At 44.3% G+C, this 17,456-nt stretch overlaps 1 protein-coding gene across 1 annotated transcript in view; it reads right to left on the bottom strand.

Annotated features, from left to right (window-relative positions):
• Nucleotides 1–16,873, bottom strand: part of TMX4 (thioredoxin related transmembrane protein 4) — a 78,502-nt gene extending 61,629 nt beyond the window's left edge. The window contains exon 1 of the mRNA XM_073672251.1: nt 16,572–16,873. Within this exon, the coding sequence (XP_073528352.1) occupies nt 16,572–16,756 (185 nt within the window). The 5' untranslated portion in view covers nt 16,757–16,873. The remainder of the gene's footprint in view (nt 1–16,571) is intronic.
• Nucleotides 16,874–17,456: the final 583 nt, after the last annotated feature.

Below are 17,456 nucleotides of genomic sequence, written 5' to 3'. Positions count from 1 at the left end.
TGTCATTGTGAATTAAAGAGAATATTGCACAGCAACAAAATTGTAATGAGCATATGTCAAAATTGACAACCAACGCATGCTCAGTAGAGGAGGCACTTCGTTTCGATGATGCTTCGTTTCAAGATGGGGCAAAGGCTGCGGCAGTGACCACCTGATGACGTCTTATTTGAGTATCCCAGCTTGTTCTGGGGGTTCTCAAATGAAGTGTCAAAAAGCAGGAAGTAGATAAAAAAGGGGGGTTTTAAATTTAAGTATATTAGAAAAAGGATTAGATTATTACATTAAATGAATAGAGATTTAGTAATAAAATAAAAAAGGGGTAGTCCGAAACCAACATTAACACCTTCTATAACTCAGGATCAATACAAGAGAAGGAATGCATTTACACAATTATATAACTATTTTTACTCTTTCATTCGTGTACACATAGAACAATTTTATTTTGTGAGCCTAACTACGATGTATGTCACATTAGCATTTATATGGGATTCACATGGCCAGAGGTTAAGATGGCCTCAAACCAAAACATGGCAACTTGTGCAATTACATGGTCCATGTACTCTCCGGCCTACAGCAGTTTGTGACTTGTCTCATGGGGTATGGATCTGTTTAATGGTGGGTAGACGGGTGGCGGTTGTATGGCATCAGGAGACAAGTGAGGGAGCTGTTGGTACCCGGACTTAGAGTGGCATTTGTGTAGTCCTGGGCACATCACCACCTTATGCCAGGATGACATATGTTGGAAATTGACATTTGTTGAGAGTTACTGAGAAGACTCTGTTCTATTTTGAAGGATAACATTTTTAAAGGCAATCTGTCACCGGGTTTTTGACACCTAATCCGAGATCGGCATGATGTAATGACAGAGTCCCTGATTCAAGCGATGTGTCACTTACTGGGCTGCTTGCTATAGTTGTGAACTCCTGCTGACTTTATCACGAGAGGACTAGTAAACCTTCTGCCATGTAGCCCTCCATATCCATGAACTCCGTATAACCCCGACCTCACTACCGATTGGCAGATTTCTGTGTACACTGTGCATAGGCAGGAAGCTGACAATCAGTGGTGTGGGCGGGGTTATACAGAGCTCAGCATTCAGAGAACTACTAGATCTACAGCAGAAAAAAACAGGGATTTTATCAAAGCTGCATCAAGCAGCCTAGTAAGTGATACATCACTGGAATCAGAGTTTCTGCCCCTACATCATGCACTAGGTAGAAAAAACCTGGTTACAGATTCCCTTTAATCAGGATGTACATGGCCAATTATGTTAATTTGTGTTCCATTTTCATTGGGACAGCCATCTTACCTGAGCTGCTGCTATGATTGGTGTACAACTATTCAGAGATTTGCTCTACAGCAGCCTCAGGGGTTTAGCAATTCTCAATCAGAAGATGACTTTTTGACTTGCATGGAAGAATGTTGTGGGCATGGTCTGAGACCTGGGCGGAGGTGACTGCGCAGGGAGGGAGGAGGAGAGTTGTTACCATCACATTGTGAATGGTGGGTTCTGTGCTATCCATATAGAGGTGTTACTTTTTATAGTAATCCTACCTGTGATGACAATTGAATGACTACTGAAATGTTATCTTAGGAGATAAACTAAAATTAGTTCAGAGGCTAAATATCTTCATATAGGAAAACATATCCTTCTAAACAAAGCAGTTTGCATTGTGGCCAGAACAACAAGGGTGCCACTCTGTCATGTAATCCCCTTCTGCTCCTGGCTAGACACCTTTAGGAGTGCACAGCTGGCACATACTGCATCCAGTATGTGTGACGCCCAGCTGCGCTTGGTATCACAGATCCTAGAAGAGTGCATTGATGGATTCCTCCACAAGAGGCCCCCCCTTAACCATTCACACATCTCCACCTTCCACCTCAGACCAGCAGAGGGAGCCCGTTTGGAAGATAAATAGGGAAGGTGGAGCCAGGCAGCAGTTAGTCTATTCTGGAGTCGACAGAAAGCCAAGTCTGTTGAGAGAGTTCCGGCAGTAAGGAAGCCTGAGAGAGGTCAGTCTGCAGTGGAGCACAGTCTAGACTCAGTTGTAACTCAGAATAGTGAGCTTTAGGTGTGCCGGCGCCATAAGATCGGTGAAGCGCGGCAAGCTGCCGTTAGTGTGAGTAGCCTAGTGAGGGTCTGAGTAGGCCGAAGGCGAGTGGAGATTTAGTACATAGGGGGCAGAGGAGCTTAACTTGCTCACCCCGAAGAATTTACCGGACACCGGGTCCGAAGCTTACCGGGATCTCTATGACCCAGTAAGGCACAACCGGAATCCTTGGAGAACTACAAGTCCCAGAATCGCTAAAGTGATGATATGTAACAGAGCCGGGAGACACATAGGCCCCGCAAGCTGAGGAGCGTGTACTCCAAGAGAAGGCCCTACCACAAGGTCAGCCAGCGCAGGACAGAGACAAAGTTAGGCCTAGCTCCAGGCAGGTCAGAAACTTACTACGCAGAGGCAAGAAACAGGAGGCCCAAAACCCGCTCATTGGGGAGGATCCTGACATGCACCCTTCACCTTACAGTGCTCCGGGATGTGCCTGAATTTCCATCAGTAAAAGGTACTGAAGTGACTATCGTGTCTGTCCCTGTTCTTGTCCTGCATTCCCCCGTCATACGCTGCCCTGAGGCCTAGCTCCACCTGCGGGGAGCTATACCATCGAGCTGCCTTATCATCGGCCTCTGTGGACTGCCGCAGCGCTGGTGCTTCTCACCAGATACCACAGGTGGCGTCACGAACTTTTATAAAATAAACAACTATCAACGCTTTTCAAAGAGAGACCCTAGGGTATGGGCCCGGGAGCCGACCACCGCGACATCCCCAAGGCCAGGCTAAAGGCCCGGGTACCGAGTAATCCCCATCCCCCTGGGCTAGTCATATGCTTCCCAGGCCAATCACACTCACTGTCATGTTGAGTTTAGGACATACCAAAAGCTAATAAAAGAGACCCAAGGTCACATGCTGGATTAGCAAAAGGACTGGCATTGCTAGATTATAAAATATGTACCGTATTGCCCTATTATTATTAGGATCAACACAGATCTCCAAATATAATGTGGACATCTATGACGTCTTCACTGTAAGTTTAGTTTCCACAAAGGAATTACATCCAACGTACAAAAGCTAAAGAATTTATGTACAGATTTGGGGGATTTCAGGTTTATGTAGTTGTTTGACCTTTTATATTCCTTTCATTACAGATTTTTGTTGCAAGATTACTTTACTGCTGTAGTGCTGGGATTAGGGGACTAAGTCAAGTCTTAAATATTAATCCTTGTAAAGTCCAGGATGAAATCAATTTCACAATGTTTGGACTCCACATCTCATATGAGAAGATTTTGTTTTTCCATTCAGAAAACTCCCAACAAAAACTCAAGAGATAATATGTTATCATAAAATTAAACTAGATGTAGTGAAGAGGTAAAAAACCCGGCAGGAAAAAAGTCCAGGGTCACATACATAGTGCCAAATACATAGAGCTACATGCTGCCACAGAAAGCCTCAAGCTTCATCTCAAGCGGGATAGACTGATGCACGAGGCGGCAAATATTGTGATTTCTAAGGGGTGCGCTGTGACTTAAAATTTGGGGGAAAGGGAAACTACTAAGTCTACTATGGGGATACAATGTTGAACAGGCTTCTGTGATTACTGGAAAGTGGGGTCCTCCTACGACTACTGGAGACATAAGGCAGGGGCAGCTGTGATTACTGGGAGAGGTAACATAGACCTGCCATGACTATTAGGCAGCAGGGCTGTGGAGTCGGAGCCCATTTTGGTGGAGTCGGTATCAAATGGACCAACTCCAACTCCTAAAATATATAATAAATTGGGTACAGTAGTACAATGCAGTTTGTGGGGAATATTTTTTCATAAGAATTTGGGAAAGTTATGAAATGTCCTATAAACGTCTGTCCTATTCCTGATCTAAGGGTCTAGACTTTTAGCTGAGATGAATCTGTGCTACAGTAAATTTATCACTTAAACATGAGCCGTGTATGAGGGAGTCGGAGTCGTGGAGTCGGTGTCATAGAAATTGAGGAGTCAGAGGTTTGGCTTACCAACTCCACAGCCCTGTTAGGGAGATAGGAAAGTCTGATCTGATTGTTGGGGAAGTGGCAAAGGAACAGCTGTGTCTACTGAGGAAGTAGTGGCCTTGTGCAGACAGCTGGGAAGATGAAGTGAACTTATATTTAGTATGAGAAAGGAGAGTTACATGAATACTGTTTAGACAATTGGGGAAGGAAAAACCAGGACTGATGTTTGTAGGCAGCTTTATCTGGGCTTATAATCAGCCAACTGAGTGTTCAAGAGAAGGCTTGTCCCCATTTGTTTTTCCATGTAAAAAGGACAGGGAGCAGAGGATAAACAAGCAAAACGCTTGTTCACTGGCTACCATGAATGATTCGTGTAAAAGGACTTAACGGGTGCCAATTTGTTAGGTTGTCAATCAACTCTTGTTTTGGTCAAAATCTTCATGGGTCAAACCAGCTTAACCGGTTCAGGACCGCCCACTGTACATAAACGTCGGCGCTGCCTGGGCTCTGTGCAGCGCCGACGTTTAAAAACGGTGGGTGGTCCCGCAGCGCTCAGGACCCCCAGGGTCCTGCTAGCGCTGCGGTACCGGTTCAGAGCGATAGCTCTGACATGTGGCATCATGGGGACCTGATTGGATCAGGTCCCCATGATGTTAACCTGTTCCTATCTTCTAGATGCCGCGATCCATAGCGATCGCGGCATTTAAAAGATAGGGACAGCCGGTGGTCGGCGATCGGGACCCCCCACATACCTGTCAGCGGCGGGGATCCCGGTGCTGTGACCTCTGACATCATGGAAACCTGATTGGCTCAGGTCTCGATGATGTCAGTGTAGCGCCCCGAGGGCTCGGCCGCTACAGGGGTATTGCACCTCAGACCAGAGGTGTGATATTCCACTCTCGGGTAAGGATGGAGTATGGACCAGGGCTCAGTTAGCTGCATGCAGCACACACACCCCATTTCTCAGGGACAGCTCAACGGTGCTCCCACTAGACATAAGTGCAGGCACGACCGACCATGTCCCTGCTGGAGTGGGGAGGGAGGGGTGGAACACCCAGTGCTGTAGGGGCAGATAGGGGGCGGTTCCTGAGTGTAGGTAGGAGCCCATTGGTTGCTGGTCACCTGGGCTCATGGCTAGAGGGAGGTATAAAAGGTGGGCACCATCTTAGTTCTGGGTCAGTTCAGCCAGAGGAGAAGACAGGGAGTAGAGGCTCTGTAGGAGCTCTACTCCAGGAGGGCCTAGTGAAGAGGCCGAGGAAGAGGTGAAGGGGAGCTGAGATTCTGGCTCATCTCCGCTCCAAGAGAACGGAACAAGAAAGGAACAGAAAGGAACAGAACAGAGAAAGAGAAGGAGAGACAGAGAAACAGAAGGGCTCAGGAACAAGAAGGTGGAAGGGACCCTAAGAACCCACGAGAATCCAGGGTGAAGGGTCAGGCAGATTAAGGGTACCGGATCCCAAGTTGGTGGAGGAGAAACAACCCTCAGCCAAAGACCGGTCGTCGTGATCATCTATTGGTGCGACACCTCATCAAACCTGCTAGGAAGGCACCATATAGGACAGCGGAGGACGGGGCCCACGTTTAACCGCACAAGTCCGCGGCAGCTGGACAAAAGTGGGCCACTGGTGAGGCAGGCCAGAGAGAGGATTAAAGGGGGTCCTGTGCCATGCTCCTGAACTGCCTGGGAGTTGACCGAGCCCCACACCTGGTGGACGCAGCACGGCTCGGGCGGTCACTATCTGTGCACAAGTGACCTGGACTACCTGAACTGTGAGTAAAAGACATTGGACTTTCCTATCTCCCTAGCAGGGCTGTGGAGTCAGTAAGCCAAACCTCCGACTCCTCAATTTCCATGACACCGACTCCGATTCCAACTCTGACTCCCTCATACATGGCTCATGTTTAAGTGATAAATTTACGGTAGGACACATTTTTCTCAGCTAAAAGCCTAGACCCTTAGATCAGGAATAGGACATTTTATAACTTTTTCAAATGCTTATGAAAAAATATTCCCCACATCCAGCATTGAACTACTGTAGCTAATCTATTATATATTTTAGGAGTCTGAGTCGGTCCATTTTATACCGACTCCAACTAAGACTCCACCAAAATGGGCTCAGACTCCACAACTCTGAATCTTGCCTGCACGGTGATTATATTTGGCCCGCAATGCCAGCATCGCTGTACAGTACTGGAGGACTATGTGGGGGGCATTATTCTGTATGGAGGACTATGTGGGGGGCATTATTCTGTATGGAGGACTATGTGAGGCCCATTATTCTGTATGGAGGACTATGTGAGGCCCATTATTCTGTATGAAGGACTATGTGGGGCCCATTATTCTGTATGAAGGACTATGTGGGGCCATTATTCTGTATGGAGGCCTATGTGGGGCCATTATTCTGTATGGAGGACTATGTGAGGCCCATTATTCTGTATGGAGGACTATGTGGGGCCCATTATTCTGTATGGAGGACTATGTGGGGCCCATTATACTGTGAGGAGGACTATGTGGGACCCATTATACTGTGCGGAGGACTATGTGGGACCCATTATACTGTGCGGAGGACTATGTGGGACCCATTACACTGTGCGGAAGGCTATGTGGGACCCATTATACTGTGTGAATGGCTGTTAATAAATATCAAGTTGACTGAAAAAAGATAATTAGCTCATATCACCTGATACTCACAGGAATCCCAGGCTCACGGATTTGTGTCCAGCATACACTTGCAAGGATATATAAGGAAGGTAAAATCCGGTGCCACATGCGATAAATCCTTTTATTCCAAAAATAAAAATCACAACATGTCCCTAGGAGGGGAACAACTGACGATTAAGGGGCTGTGTCCTCGAAACGCGTCCAGTTGTTCCCCTCCTAGGGACATGTTATGATTTTTATTTTTGGAATAAAAGGATTTATCGCATGTGGCACCGGATTTTACCTTCCCTATAATAAATATCAAGGTAGGCCCGCGACTTTGTCCAAGTTTTTTATTTTGGCCCTCTCTGTATTTGAGTTTGACATCCCTGCCTTAAACAGAACCTGCACTCCACTGACAGTCACACAGGGACGGTTTGTAGTTCCCAGCAGTGCTGCAGGGTATTAATTAACATTACTTACACTCTTACTACCAACACAATAAAGTAAAAATAAAGAAACTACAACAGAAAGACTGGGGTGAAATATAGAAATTATGTAGAAGGTTAATTGAAGTCTATTTCCCTTTAAAGTTAGTCCAACACTGCAAAATCTTCATCCAATGAACCAAAACCAACAGCAATAACTGATTTCTGCTGCAGGAAACAGCTGCCATAGCTGTAATGAGGTGGAGAGGGTACTGAGATGGTCCCTGTGGCGGTTTTATTCCTGCACAAACAAACACAAAAAAAACAACTGCCTAGAAAATGTTCTGAAATGACAGGACGGATCCTTCTGCTTTATACCTTAGACAGAATGAGCAAGATGTTTACAGAAGGTGCTGGGAATACAGACCGCAGGGAGCGCGGGCCACCATCGAGCGGCTGCTCATAAGTAATGCACTGGAAAAGGAAACATCGCAGTGCAGCACAATAAGTATTAAAGGGGTTGTTCATTAGATGCTAATGTAAACCAATGTATGTTAATGATGATTATACAACACAGGCCGTCTACCTCGTAGTAAATATTGTGCACAGGAAACTAGTACAGGTGGAGGGGAGGAGGATGAATGCCATGTCTCATCACATACTCCTGCTTACATCTTGTGGACGGATCATCAATTTTAAAGAACAAGAAGCTGCAGCAGGAGCCTCCCCCCAGCGGGTCTGCAATATGACACAAGGATCAATAAAGGGTCAGCTCTAAGCCCTGGGACAGGAAGCAATGCCGTCCCATCTTACACTAATAAAGCATACCAGTGTGAGCAGCTATATTCATGCAGCACAGAAAAAGAGCGATGTAGATAAATGAAAACTTGTCTTTCTTTATTAAGTCCAGTTAAGACAATCCTTTCAAGATGAACAGTAGCAACCACCATAAAATAGTCCCAGTAAGATCAACACGTTTCGACTCAGTTAGTCTTAGTCATGATCACCTATATTCACGGTGATCGCCCTGCAGTGCTGATTGATGGTCACTGCTGTATACAGTCATGGCCAAAAGTATTGAGAATGAGACAAATAGTAATTTTTCCAAAGTTTACTGCTTCATTTTTTGTAATGGCAATTTGCATATACTCCTGAATGTCAAAGAGTGATCAGCTTAACAGCAATTACTGTACTTGCAAAGTCAATATTTGCCCAGAAAATGAACTTTAACCCCCAAAACACATTTCAACATCATTGCAGTCCTGCCTTAAAAGGAGCAGCTAACATCGTTTTAGTGATTGATCCATTAACACAGGTGTGGGTGTTGATGAGGACAGGGCTGGCGATCAATCAGTCATGATTAAGTAAGAATGACATCACTGGACACTTTAAAAGGAGGCTGGTTCTTGGTATCATTGTTTCTCTTCAGTTAACCATGGTTATCTCTAAAGAAACACGTGCAGCCATCATTGCACTGCACAAAAATGGCCTAACAGGGAAGAGTATCGCAGCTACAAAGATTGCACCTCAGTCAACAATAATCGCATCATCAAGAACTTCAAGGAGAGAGCTTCCATTGTTGTCAGAAAGGCTCCAGGGCGCCCAAGAAAGACCAGCAAGTGCCAGGACCGTATCTTAAAACTGTTTCAGCTGCGGGATCGGACTACCAGCAGTGCCGAGCTTGCTCAGGAATGGCAGCAGGCTGGTGTGAGTGCTTCTGCACGCACTGTGAGGCGGAGACTCTTTGAGCAAGGGCTGGTTTCAAGGAGGGCAGCAAAGAAGCCACTTCTCTCCAGAAAAAACATCAGGGACCAACTGATATTCTGCAAAAGGTACAGGGAGTGGACTGCTGAGGACTGGGGCAAAGTCATTTACTCTGATGAATCCCCTTTTCGATTGTTTGTGACATCTGGAAAATAGCTTATTCGGAGAAGAAGAGGTGAGCGCTACCACCAGTCTTGTCTCATGCCAACTGTAAAGCATCCTGAAACCATTCATGTGTGGGGTTGCTTCTCAGCCAAGGGAATCGGCTCACTCACAGTCTTGCCTAAAAACACAGCCATGAATAAAGAATGGTACCAGAATGTCCTCCAAGAGCAACTTCTCCCAACCGTCCAAGAGCAGTTTGGCGCCCAACAATGCCTTTTCCAGCATGATGGAGCACCTTGCCATAAAGCAAAGGTGATAACTAAATGGCTCATGGAACAAAACATAGAGATTTTGGGTCCATGGCCTGGAAACTCCCCAGATCTTAATCCCATTGAGAACTTGTGGTCAATCATCAAGAGACGGGTGGACAAACAAAAACCAACAAATTCTGGCAAAATGCAAGCATTGATTATGCAAGAATGGACTGCTATCAGTCAGGATTTGGTCCAAAAGTTGATTGAGAGCATGCCAGGGAGAATTACAGAGGTCTTGAAGAAGAAGGGGCAACACTGCAAATATTGACTTGCTGCATTAACTCATTCTAACTGTCAATATAACCTATTGGTACTCATAATATGATTGCAATTATATTTCTGTATGTGATATAAACATCAGACAAACACTAATAAAAACCAGAGGCCAGCAGATCATGTGAAAATATAATTTTGGTGTCATTCTCAAAACTTTTGGCCATGACTGTACAAGCTAATATAACAGTCTACCAGCGCTGGGTGGCACGGAAACAGACGAAGCGTCCCCAGAAACTGCTGTCTGCTGTACTCTCTATCAAACACACCGCTCCATATTATTCCGTATACAACTCTAACTGATTGCCCTGGTGGGTTTACAATTAAGGAATATGGCAGCACTATCCTATCACTAGGACATACCAACATGTTCTTATACACATAATCCCTTAGTGGGGGGCCAGTAGCCTTGATCACTCACTGACCTTAGAATTAGGCAGCCACAGATAGAAAAATACTTAATACTTGGTCAGCATTTATAGGAGGCAGCCATACATTCCATTTCACATATCAATTACTGCATCACGCGCCTGGGCGCTCGCCCGTACGCTCCCTACGCGCTCGCCCGTACCCTCCCTACGCGCGTGGGCGCTCGCCCGTAAGCCACGAAATGCTGCGATCTAAGTCAATCGCAGCATTCTGGGAGCAAGGAAAGGAAAAACAGCCCCTCTTACCTTGCGTCGGAGACCCCGTGCTATAGCAGCGAGGGGTCCTGATCGTTGCCATGGTGACTGGGTCACCAGGCATCAGGAAGTTAGATAAATCATGCACAGTGCAAGCCTATGCGATCAGCTATGAAAAATAGCATAGTGGGACAAAGTGTAAAAATATCAGAAAGTGAAAAAAAAAAAAATCTTAAAATAAAAAAAAATAAAAATATACTGTACCCATAAATAAATATTATGAAAAAAAAAACAACTATAAAAGTACACATTCCGCGTCCGGAATGACCTCACCTATAAAACTGTCCCACTAGTTAACCCCTTTAATGAACACGGTAAAAAAAAAAAAAAAAAAATGAAGGAAGGAAAAAGCTAAGCTTTATCATCATACCGCCAAACAAAAAATGGAATAAAACACGATCAAAAAGACGAATGTAAATCGAAATGGTACCGCTGAAAACGTCATCTTGTCCTGCAAAAAAAACAAGCCGCAATACAGCTCCATCAGCCGAAAATTAAAAGTTACAGCTCTCAGAATAAAGCGAAGCAAAAAAATTTTTTTTTCTATAAAAAAAAAGTTTTGACTGTGTAAAACACAAAAAACTAATTTAGTATCGCTGTAAATGTACTGACCCAAAGAATAAAGCTGCTTTATCAATTTTACCACATGCGGAACGGCATAAAAAACAAAACAAAAAAACAATTCCTGAATTGTTGGTTTTTGTTTATTCTGCCTCCCAAAAATCGGAAGATAAAGCGATCAAAAAAGGTCACGTGCCCGAAAATGGTACCAATAAAAACGTCAACTTGTCCTGCAAAAATCAAGATGTCACATGACTCTGTCGGCCGAAATATAGAAAAATGATTGCAAAAACAAAAAGCATCTTTTAGTGTGTGACAGCTGCCAAACAAAAACCCGATATGAATCTGGTATCGCTGTAATCACACCAACCCAAAGAATAAAGTCGTCTAATCACTTATACCGCACGAGGAATGGCGTAAAAAATAAACTCTAGGATTAGAGTTATAGTTAGGGTTAGGGTTGTCCGCTAATTATTCAAGTAAATTTTACATTCAAAAAGTCAAATAGCGCTCCTTCCCTTCTGAGCCCTGCCATGTGCCCACATATGTGGTATGGCATGCTCAGGAGAAATTGCACAACAAATTTTGGGGTCCATTTTTTCCTCTTACCCTTGCGAAAATAAAAAAAAAATTGGGTCTAATGTAACATTTTTGTAAAAAAAAGTTATATGTTCATTCTTTTCTTCCACATTACAAAAATTCCTGTGAAGCACCTGAAGGGTTAATAAAGTTCTTGAATGTGGTTTTGAGCACCTTGAGGGGTGCAGTTTTTAGAATGGTGTCGCTTTTGGGTATTTTCTGTCATAAAGACCCCTCAAAGTGACTTCAAATGTGATGTGGTCCCTAAAAAAAAATGGTTTTGTAAATTTTGTTGGACAAATGAGAAATCGCTGGTCAACTTTTAACCCTTATAACTCCCTAACAAAAAAAATAAATTTGGCTCCAAAATTGTGCTGATGTAAAGTAGACATGTGGGAAATGTCATTTACTAACTAATTTGTGTGACATATCTCTCTGGTTTAAGGTCATGAAAATTCAAAGTTTGAAAATTGCAAAATTTTTGATTTTTTTCACAAAGTAATGCAAGTCATATCGAAGAAATTTTACCACCATCATGAAGTACAATATGACACTAAATAACAATCTCAGAATCAGAGGGATCCATTGAAGCGTTTCAGAGTTATTACCTCAAGTTAAAAGGGGTATTCCCATGTCCAAGATCTTATCCCAATATGTAGTAGGTGTAATAATAATAATAATTAGTAAATGCCTCCAATTAAATATGTTGTACAGCTTTTTTGACTCGCTATGTCTCTTTCCTCATGTGCAGGCAATACAGGACCTTAGGCATCCATGGTTACGTCCACTGATAAAGTGACAGTTAGTTGGCTAGCTGCTAGTGGTCATAACCATGGATACCTAAGGTCCTGCAATGCCCTGCACATGAGGAAAGAGACATAGCGAATCAAAAATACTATACTACATTTTTAATTGGAGGTATTTGCTAATATTATTATTATTATTATTACACCTGCTACATATTGTGCTAGGATCTTGGAGCTGGGAATACCCCTTTAAGTTTGGATTGTGAGACCAACCCCTTTTAAGGACAAATGGAAACCACTGCATGGTACAACAGTTGTGTCAATCAATCGGTAGATCTCCAAGTTTAAAGGCCAAATTATACGGTAATTAGATCCCAGATTAGACTATGTTCTCCTGATCTAGAAGCACCTGCCATGCTGCACTCAATGTCACTGTGCATGAGCATATAAGCAATGCATCATAATAATAATAATAATAATAATAATAATAATGAGTCAGCCAACAGATAAAGATTATAGAAACTTAGACTGCAGGTGTGATCACAGAAAGTAAAAAAGTGTGCTCCAGAAAAAATATATAAATATATGTAACTAAAGACATTGGGCCCGATTCAACAGCTGGGGTTTGTTTTAAGTCACTTTAACTTTTTTGTGTTGTAGTTTTCGTTGACAGTTTTTGCACCAAATTCCCCTTTGGCGCACGTGGTTCATGAATTTTGCACAAAATCAAAAATGATCTTAATTTTTGTCTTTAACTTGCTTTGTGTCTTTCTAGAGCATAAAGTTGCACGCTTCCCTAAAATATTACAAATTTTCTGTCCCTAAAAAATTTAGACATACATAAATCACTTTAAAAGGAGGCGGGTGAGTTTATTTATTTTACTCACTTATATAGCGCCTTTAAAGGGGTTGTCCAGACCAAATCTATAAGTCTGTAGTCACTCTGTGTCTGGCCTAGTCGGCCACGCGCACCGGACGGCCAAGTCACTAGATGGGGCATAGCCTCGGCTCTATACAAGTGTATGGAGCGAGGGGATGCAGTCTAGTTGGAATGTGGCTGGATGTATCCAAACAACACACTTACAGTCACATGACCGCCCGATCCTGGCACCAAAGAATCCTCACAGCGTGCAGTATGGGTGATGTGAGCATTCACAAGTCTGCAGTGACATAGAGTGACTGCAGACTTGTAGCATAAGGCCCAGACATTTTAATGCACATGAGAAGCTTTAAAATTTATTAACTCTTTCATACTGATGACATTCGGATGCAAAACACTGATGAACAATGGTCCATATTTTTACGGACAAGAAAAATCATGGACATCTGAAAGAGCCTTTGCACAGTGCAGTACCAATCACTTTAACAATACGAAGGAAGTGATGGCAATGCCTGAATTAGATACCAGTATTGACAATTTAAAAGAGTTCTCCATTTTTTTTTTTTTTAAAGTATACAGGTATGCTGTGCTACAGAAAAACAAAATCAGCCTTTACTTACCCCCGATGTGGATCTAGCACTGCCTGCCCTGCCACCAATGCCTCTCTTGATCGATATGGCTGGAGAGGTGACATCACGACTACAACACGAGACCTCGGATTACTTTGCCTCTGATTGTTCCACTCCTGGTTTTGGCTTACAAATACTGATATAAAATACTGAACATGTGAATGTGTCCTACCACTGATTCTCTTATTTGTACACTGATCATGACTATAGATTAAAAACCCTTTAAAAGCAAACATTTTTCGGTAGTAAAACCGGATTTTACTAATATGTGAAATATTTCCTTTTGCACTGATTATTTTGGCTTCACAATGTATGCAAGTTCAGTATAGAAATATATCATTGCCCCCATTGCGCAGGGCCGGCAGGGAGGTTGGGGTGAGGCTCGATACTTCTTAAGACACATCTGAGGGAGTAGCTATTTTTCTTAAAGATCATGCTTTGTAAGCTGGTTATCAGGAAGGCTGCCGCTCTTTATCAGGCTGAACACCTGTCATAGCAAGTACAGTGGCTGCTACGCCTTGACTTCTACAAGATAAAGCCAAGATGGGCCGCACTTATTCATAGGCATCGCACTATGGGCCTCATGAAGATGCAAGGCTCAGCCGGGGACAGAGATGAAATTTGTCACCTCATTGTTCTAAACTAAAACTTTAGTAGAACATCAATGAACAGTGTTATACACATAGTCTACTTTGTATTACCATAGTTCAAAGGAATCGTAAGTAGGAACACGAAGACTATAAAATACTGACAGCAACAAGTGTAGATAGAACGAAGTGTCAAGATGGAAAGCTCGAGCATGGGACTCCGACTCGATACAAAGAAGACGTAGATATTGACAACTGCCAGGTATGACCGGGACACATTTGAGATGGTCGGCGACAAATTGGAAGTTGTAAAGGACTTCAGCCTACTCGGATCAATGATCACTCAAGATGCAGCGATGGCACCAGAAGTCAATAGGAGAATAGCTATGGGCAAATCAACAATGTAGTCACTGAACAAGGTCTTCAAATCGAGGAACATTTCACAGGAGACTAAGACACGGCTTGTACATAGTCTGGTCTTTTATGTAAAAACATATGGATGCCAAACCTGGATGATGAAGAAACAAGACAGAAGAAAAACCGATGCTTTCGAAATGTGGTGCTGGAGAAGGATGCTATCAATACCATGGATGGCAAGAGAAATCAATTTTGAAACAAATCAAGCCAGACATGTCACTTGAAGCAAGGATCACCAAGCTACGAGTTGATTACTTTGGACACATCATACGAAGGGAGCATCACTGGAGAAGGACATCATGGAAAAATAGAAGGAACAAGGTGAAAAGGAAGACCATCAACTCTATGGCTTGATACTATCAAGATAACGGCAGACAAGACCCTGGTGGACATATCTAGGCTGCACAAGATCAAAGACCAATCTTCCTACAGATCATTCATTCAAGTCGCCATGGCTAAGGACTGAGCCGAAAGAAGTTAACAAACCTGCTTATTATTTTCAGGAGCATCGCTACCCTGCCTGCGGGCTTTCTCCTTGCCAGGGACTGGTGCGCTCCTGCTTGCCTGACAGTCTGGCCCTATGTGCTCCTAATAATGCTGCGTGGCATCGGCAACATCAGAGGAGCGCAGCAGCACTAAGGCCGGCCGGGGTCATGAGCGACCAGTGCGTTACAGCCATCTTCACAGCAGCGCTTACAGGATCCATGAGAAACAGCTTGTAAGCGCTGTAAATATTTGGCACCGGTGGCCAGTAACAGACAACGAGCAGTAAGCCATAAATTAAAAATTCTTCTTGGGAACGGAGAGGATTTTCAATAACAAGTAAATTGCAAACCTGGAAATGTACCCACCATCGATGAGAATAACCCTGTCATAACCAAGCCCCAAAGAATACCTTCCATTAACCCTGTCACGTTGTACATGCAGTCTTATCTGTGGGCAGCACGGTATACGGCCACGTTCACACGTTCAGTCTTTGGTCAGTGTTTTACATCAGTATTTGTAGGCCAAAACCAGCAGGGGGTGAAAAATACAGAAGTGGTGACGTTTTTCTATTATACTTTTCCTCTGATTGCTCTATTCCTGCTCTTGATTTACAAATACGGATATAAAATACTGACCAAATACTGACAGTGTGAATGAGGCCTAAAGAGGAGAAGCTGAGCAGAATGATATATGGGTTTTTTGGAATAGATTCAGTATAACTAGTATTTTATTCATTGAATCCCCTGGTGTGTGTATGTATAGGAGTCCAGTGGGCGGTCCTACTAGTGATTGACGGCTATCTCTCATGCTGTCGTACAGGGAGGACTGTCAGTCACTAGTAGGACCGCCCACCGGACTCCTATACATACACACACCAGGGGTTTCTACAAATAAAATACAAGTTTTATTGAAACCTTTCCCTCAAGAAAGAAGCCATTGCCAAACCTGACAGCTTGCAGGAGTGGTCCCAGATATATATGGCCGTGGCACAACAGCCATTACATCCCATGTACCCGCTGCACATTACTGGGACCCCCCCTCACCCCAGATACCAGGCAGCACTATAGCCCTGTCTGGGCACATCTCCATAGCAGACAGCCTCCTGTACACTCACACACAATTCTCAGCCAATCACAGCCTACAAGACAGTCATGTGATTCTTAAAGCACTTTCTGGCTTTTTTGAACAAGTCTGAGGGGCGGGGCCTGTCCTCATGTGGACATCTGATTGGCCCCGGTGTCTGTTATATAGTGTTAGCTGCAAAATATAAGCAAGAGCCGTTTATGGAGGGCAGATAAAGTCTTCAGTTGGGCTCCTGGTGAGACCCCTATAAATGGCGGCACAGATATAACAGGTACATGGCGGGGACACAATGACAGCACGGAGCAGGGTGACAGCAGTACGCGCCCCCGGCTGTCAGTGGCGGCAGGATACTCACAACGTCACCATCCACTGCCCCTCTAGCACCGCCGTCCAGTTGCTGGAGGTGACCGTCCTCACTGCGCCCTCCTCCTGCGTCACCTCGCACAGGCCGGGCGCCCAGCACAGCGCCCACACCACGGCCAGCAATGCCGCCGCCCCGGCACGTCCTGTCCGCAGCTTCCAGGAGCCCGCCATCATCATGTACACAGCGGCAGCGAGCGACCAGGAAGTGAGCGCCGCCAGTGGTGACTCCCCCTGCTGCTGGCACTGGGCGGCGCTGCCGGGCACCGGGCGGAACAGACGGCGCTATGGGCGAGAGCGCGCAGCCACCTCTCCTCATCACATGGCTGACAGGGTCTGCTGCCCAGAGGACATGCCGGGGATGTCTATGTGTCACTCACTATACATATATATATATATATTTATTACACATAGTGGCCATGTTTATGTGACTATATATAGTGTCTTTATATATGTATGTATTACACCTATATTCTCAACAGTGGAATTGCAGCACCAGGAAATACAATAGACATGCTAATGATATGTGAGTAATGGAAAATTGGAAATAATTTTTTTTAAACCATCTGGATTTATTCGGTATGGAGTATTAACGCCACGTGCAGAAATCCCCGCACTTACATGACATGGCTGCTATCAGTCAGCTAATATTACTGGTTGAGCACTGAATTTCTCTTGGGCAAATTATCAACATCAGCTCTGTTTGCAATGGCCGACCAATGATGCCCAGATGTGCGCGGTGGGAGACAAGTCCGGAGACACTGCAGTCGTAGTCGCACGTTTAGGCCACGCAGTCTGTTCACAGTAGCACGAGTAACGTGGCCTGGCTGGAAAATAGCTCCTGGGAGACCTCGGAGAAATGGCCGTACCACTGGTTCCA

The sequence above is a fragment of the Phyllobates terribilis genome, unplaced genomic scaffold (assembly GCF_046119375.1).
Source record: "Phyllobates terribilis strain yellow unplaced genomic scaffold, ASM4611937v1 Scaffold_3__8_contigs__length_932513732, whole genome shotgun sequence".
Lineage (NCBI taxonomy): Eukaryota > Metazoa > Chordata > Amphibia > Anura > Dendrobatidae > Phyllobates > Phyllobates terribilis.
The sequence above is the reverse complement of the archived record's forward strand: the minus strand, read 5'-3'. Positions and strand labels throughout refer to the sequence as shown.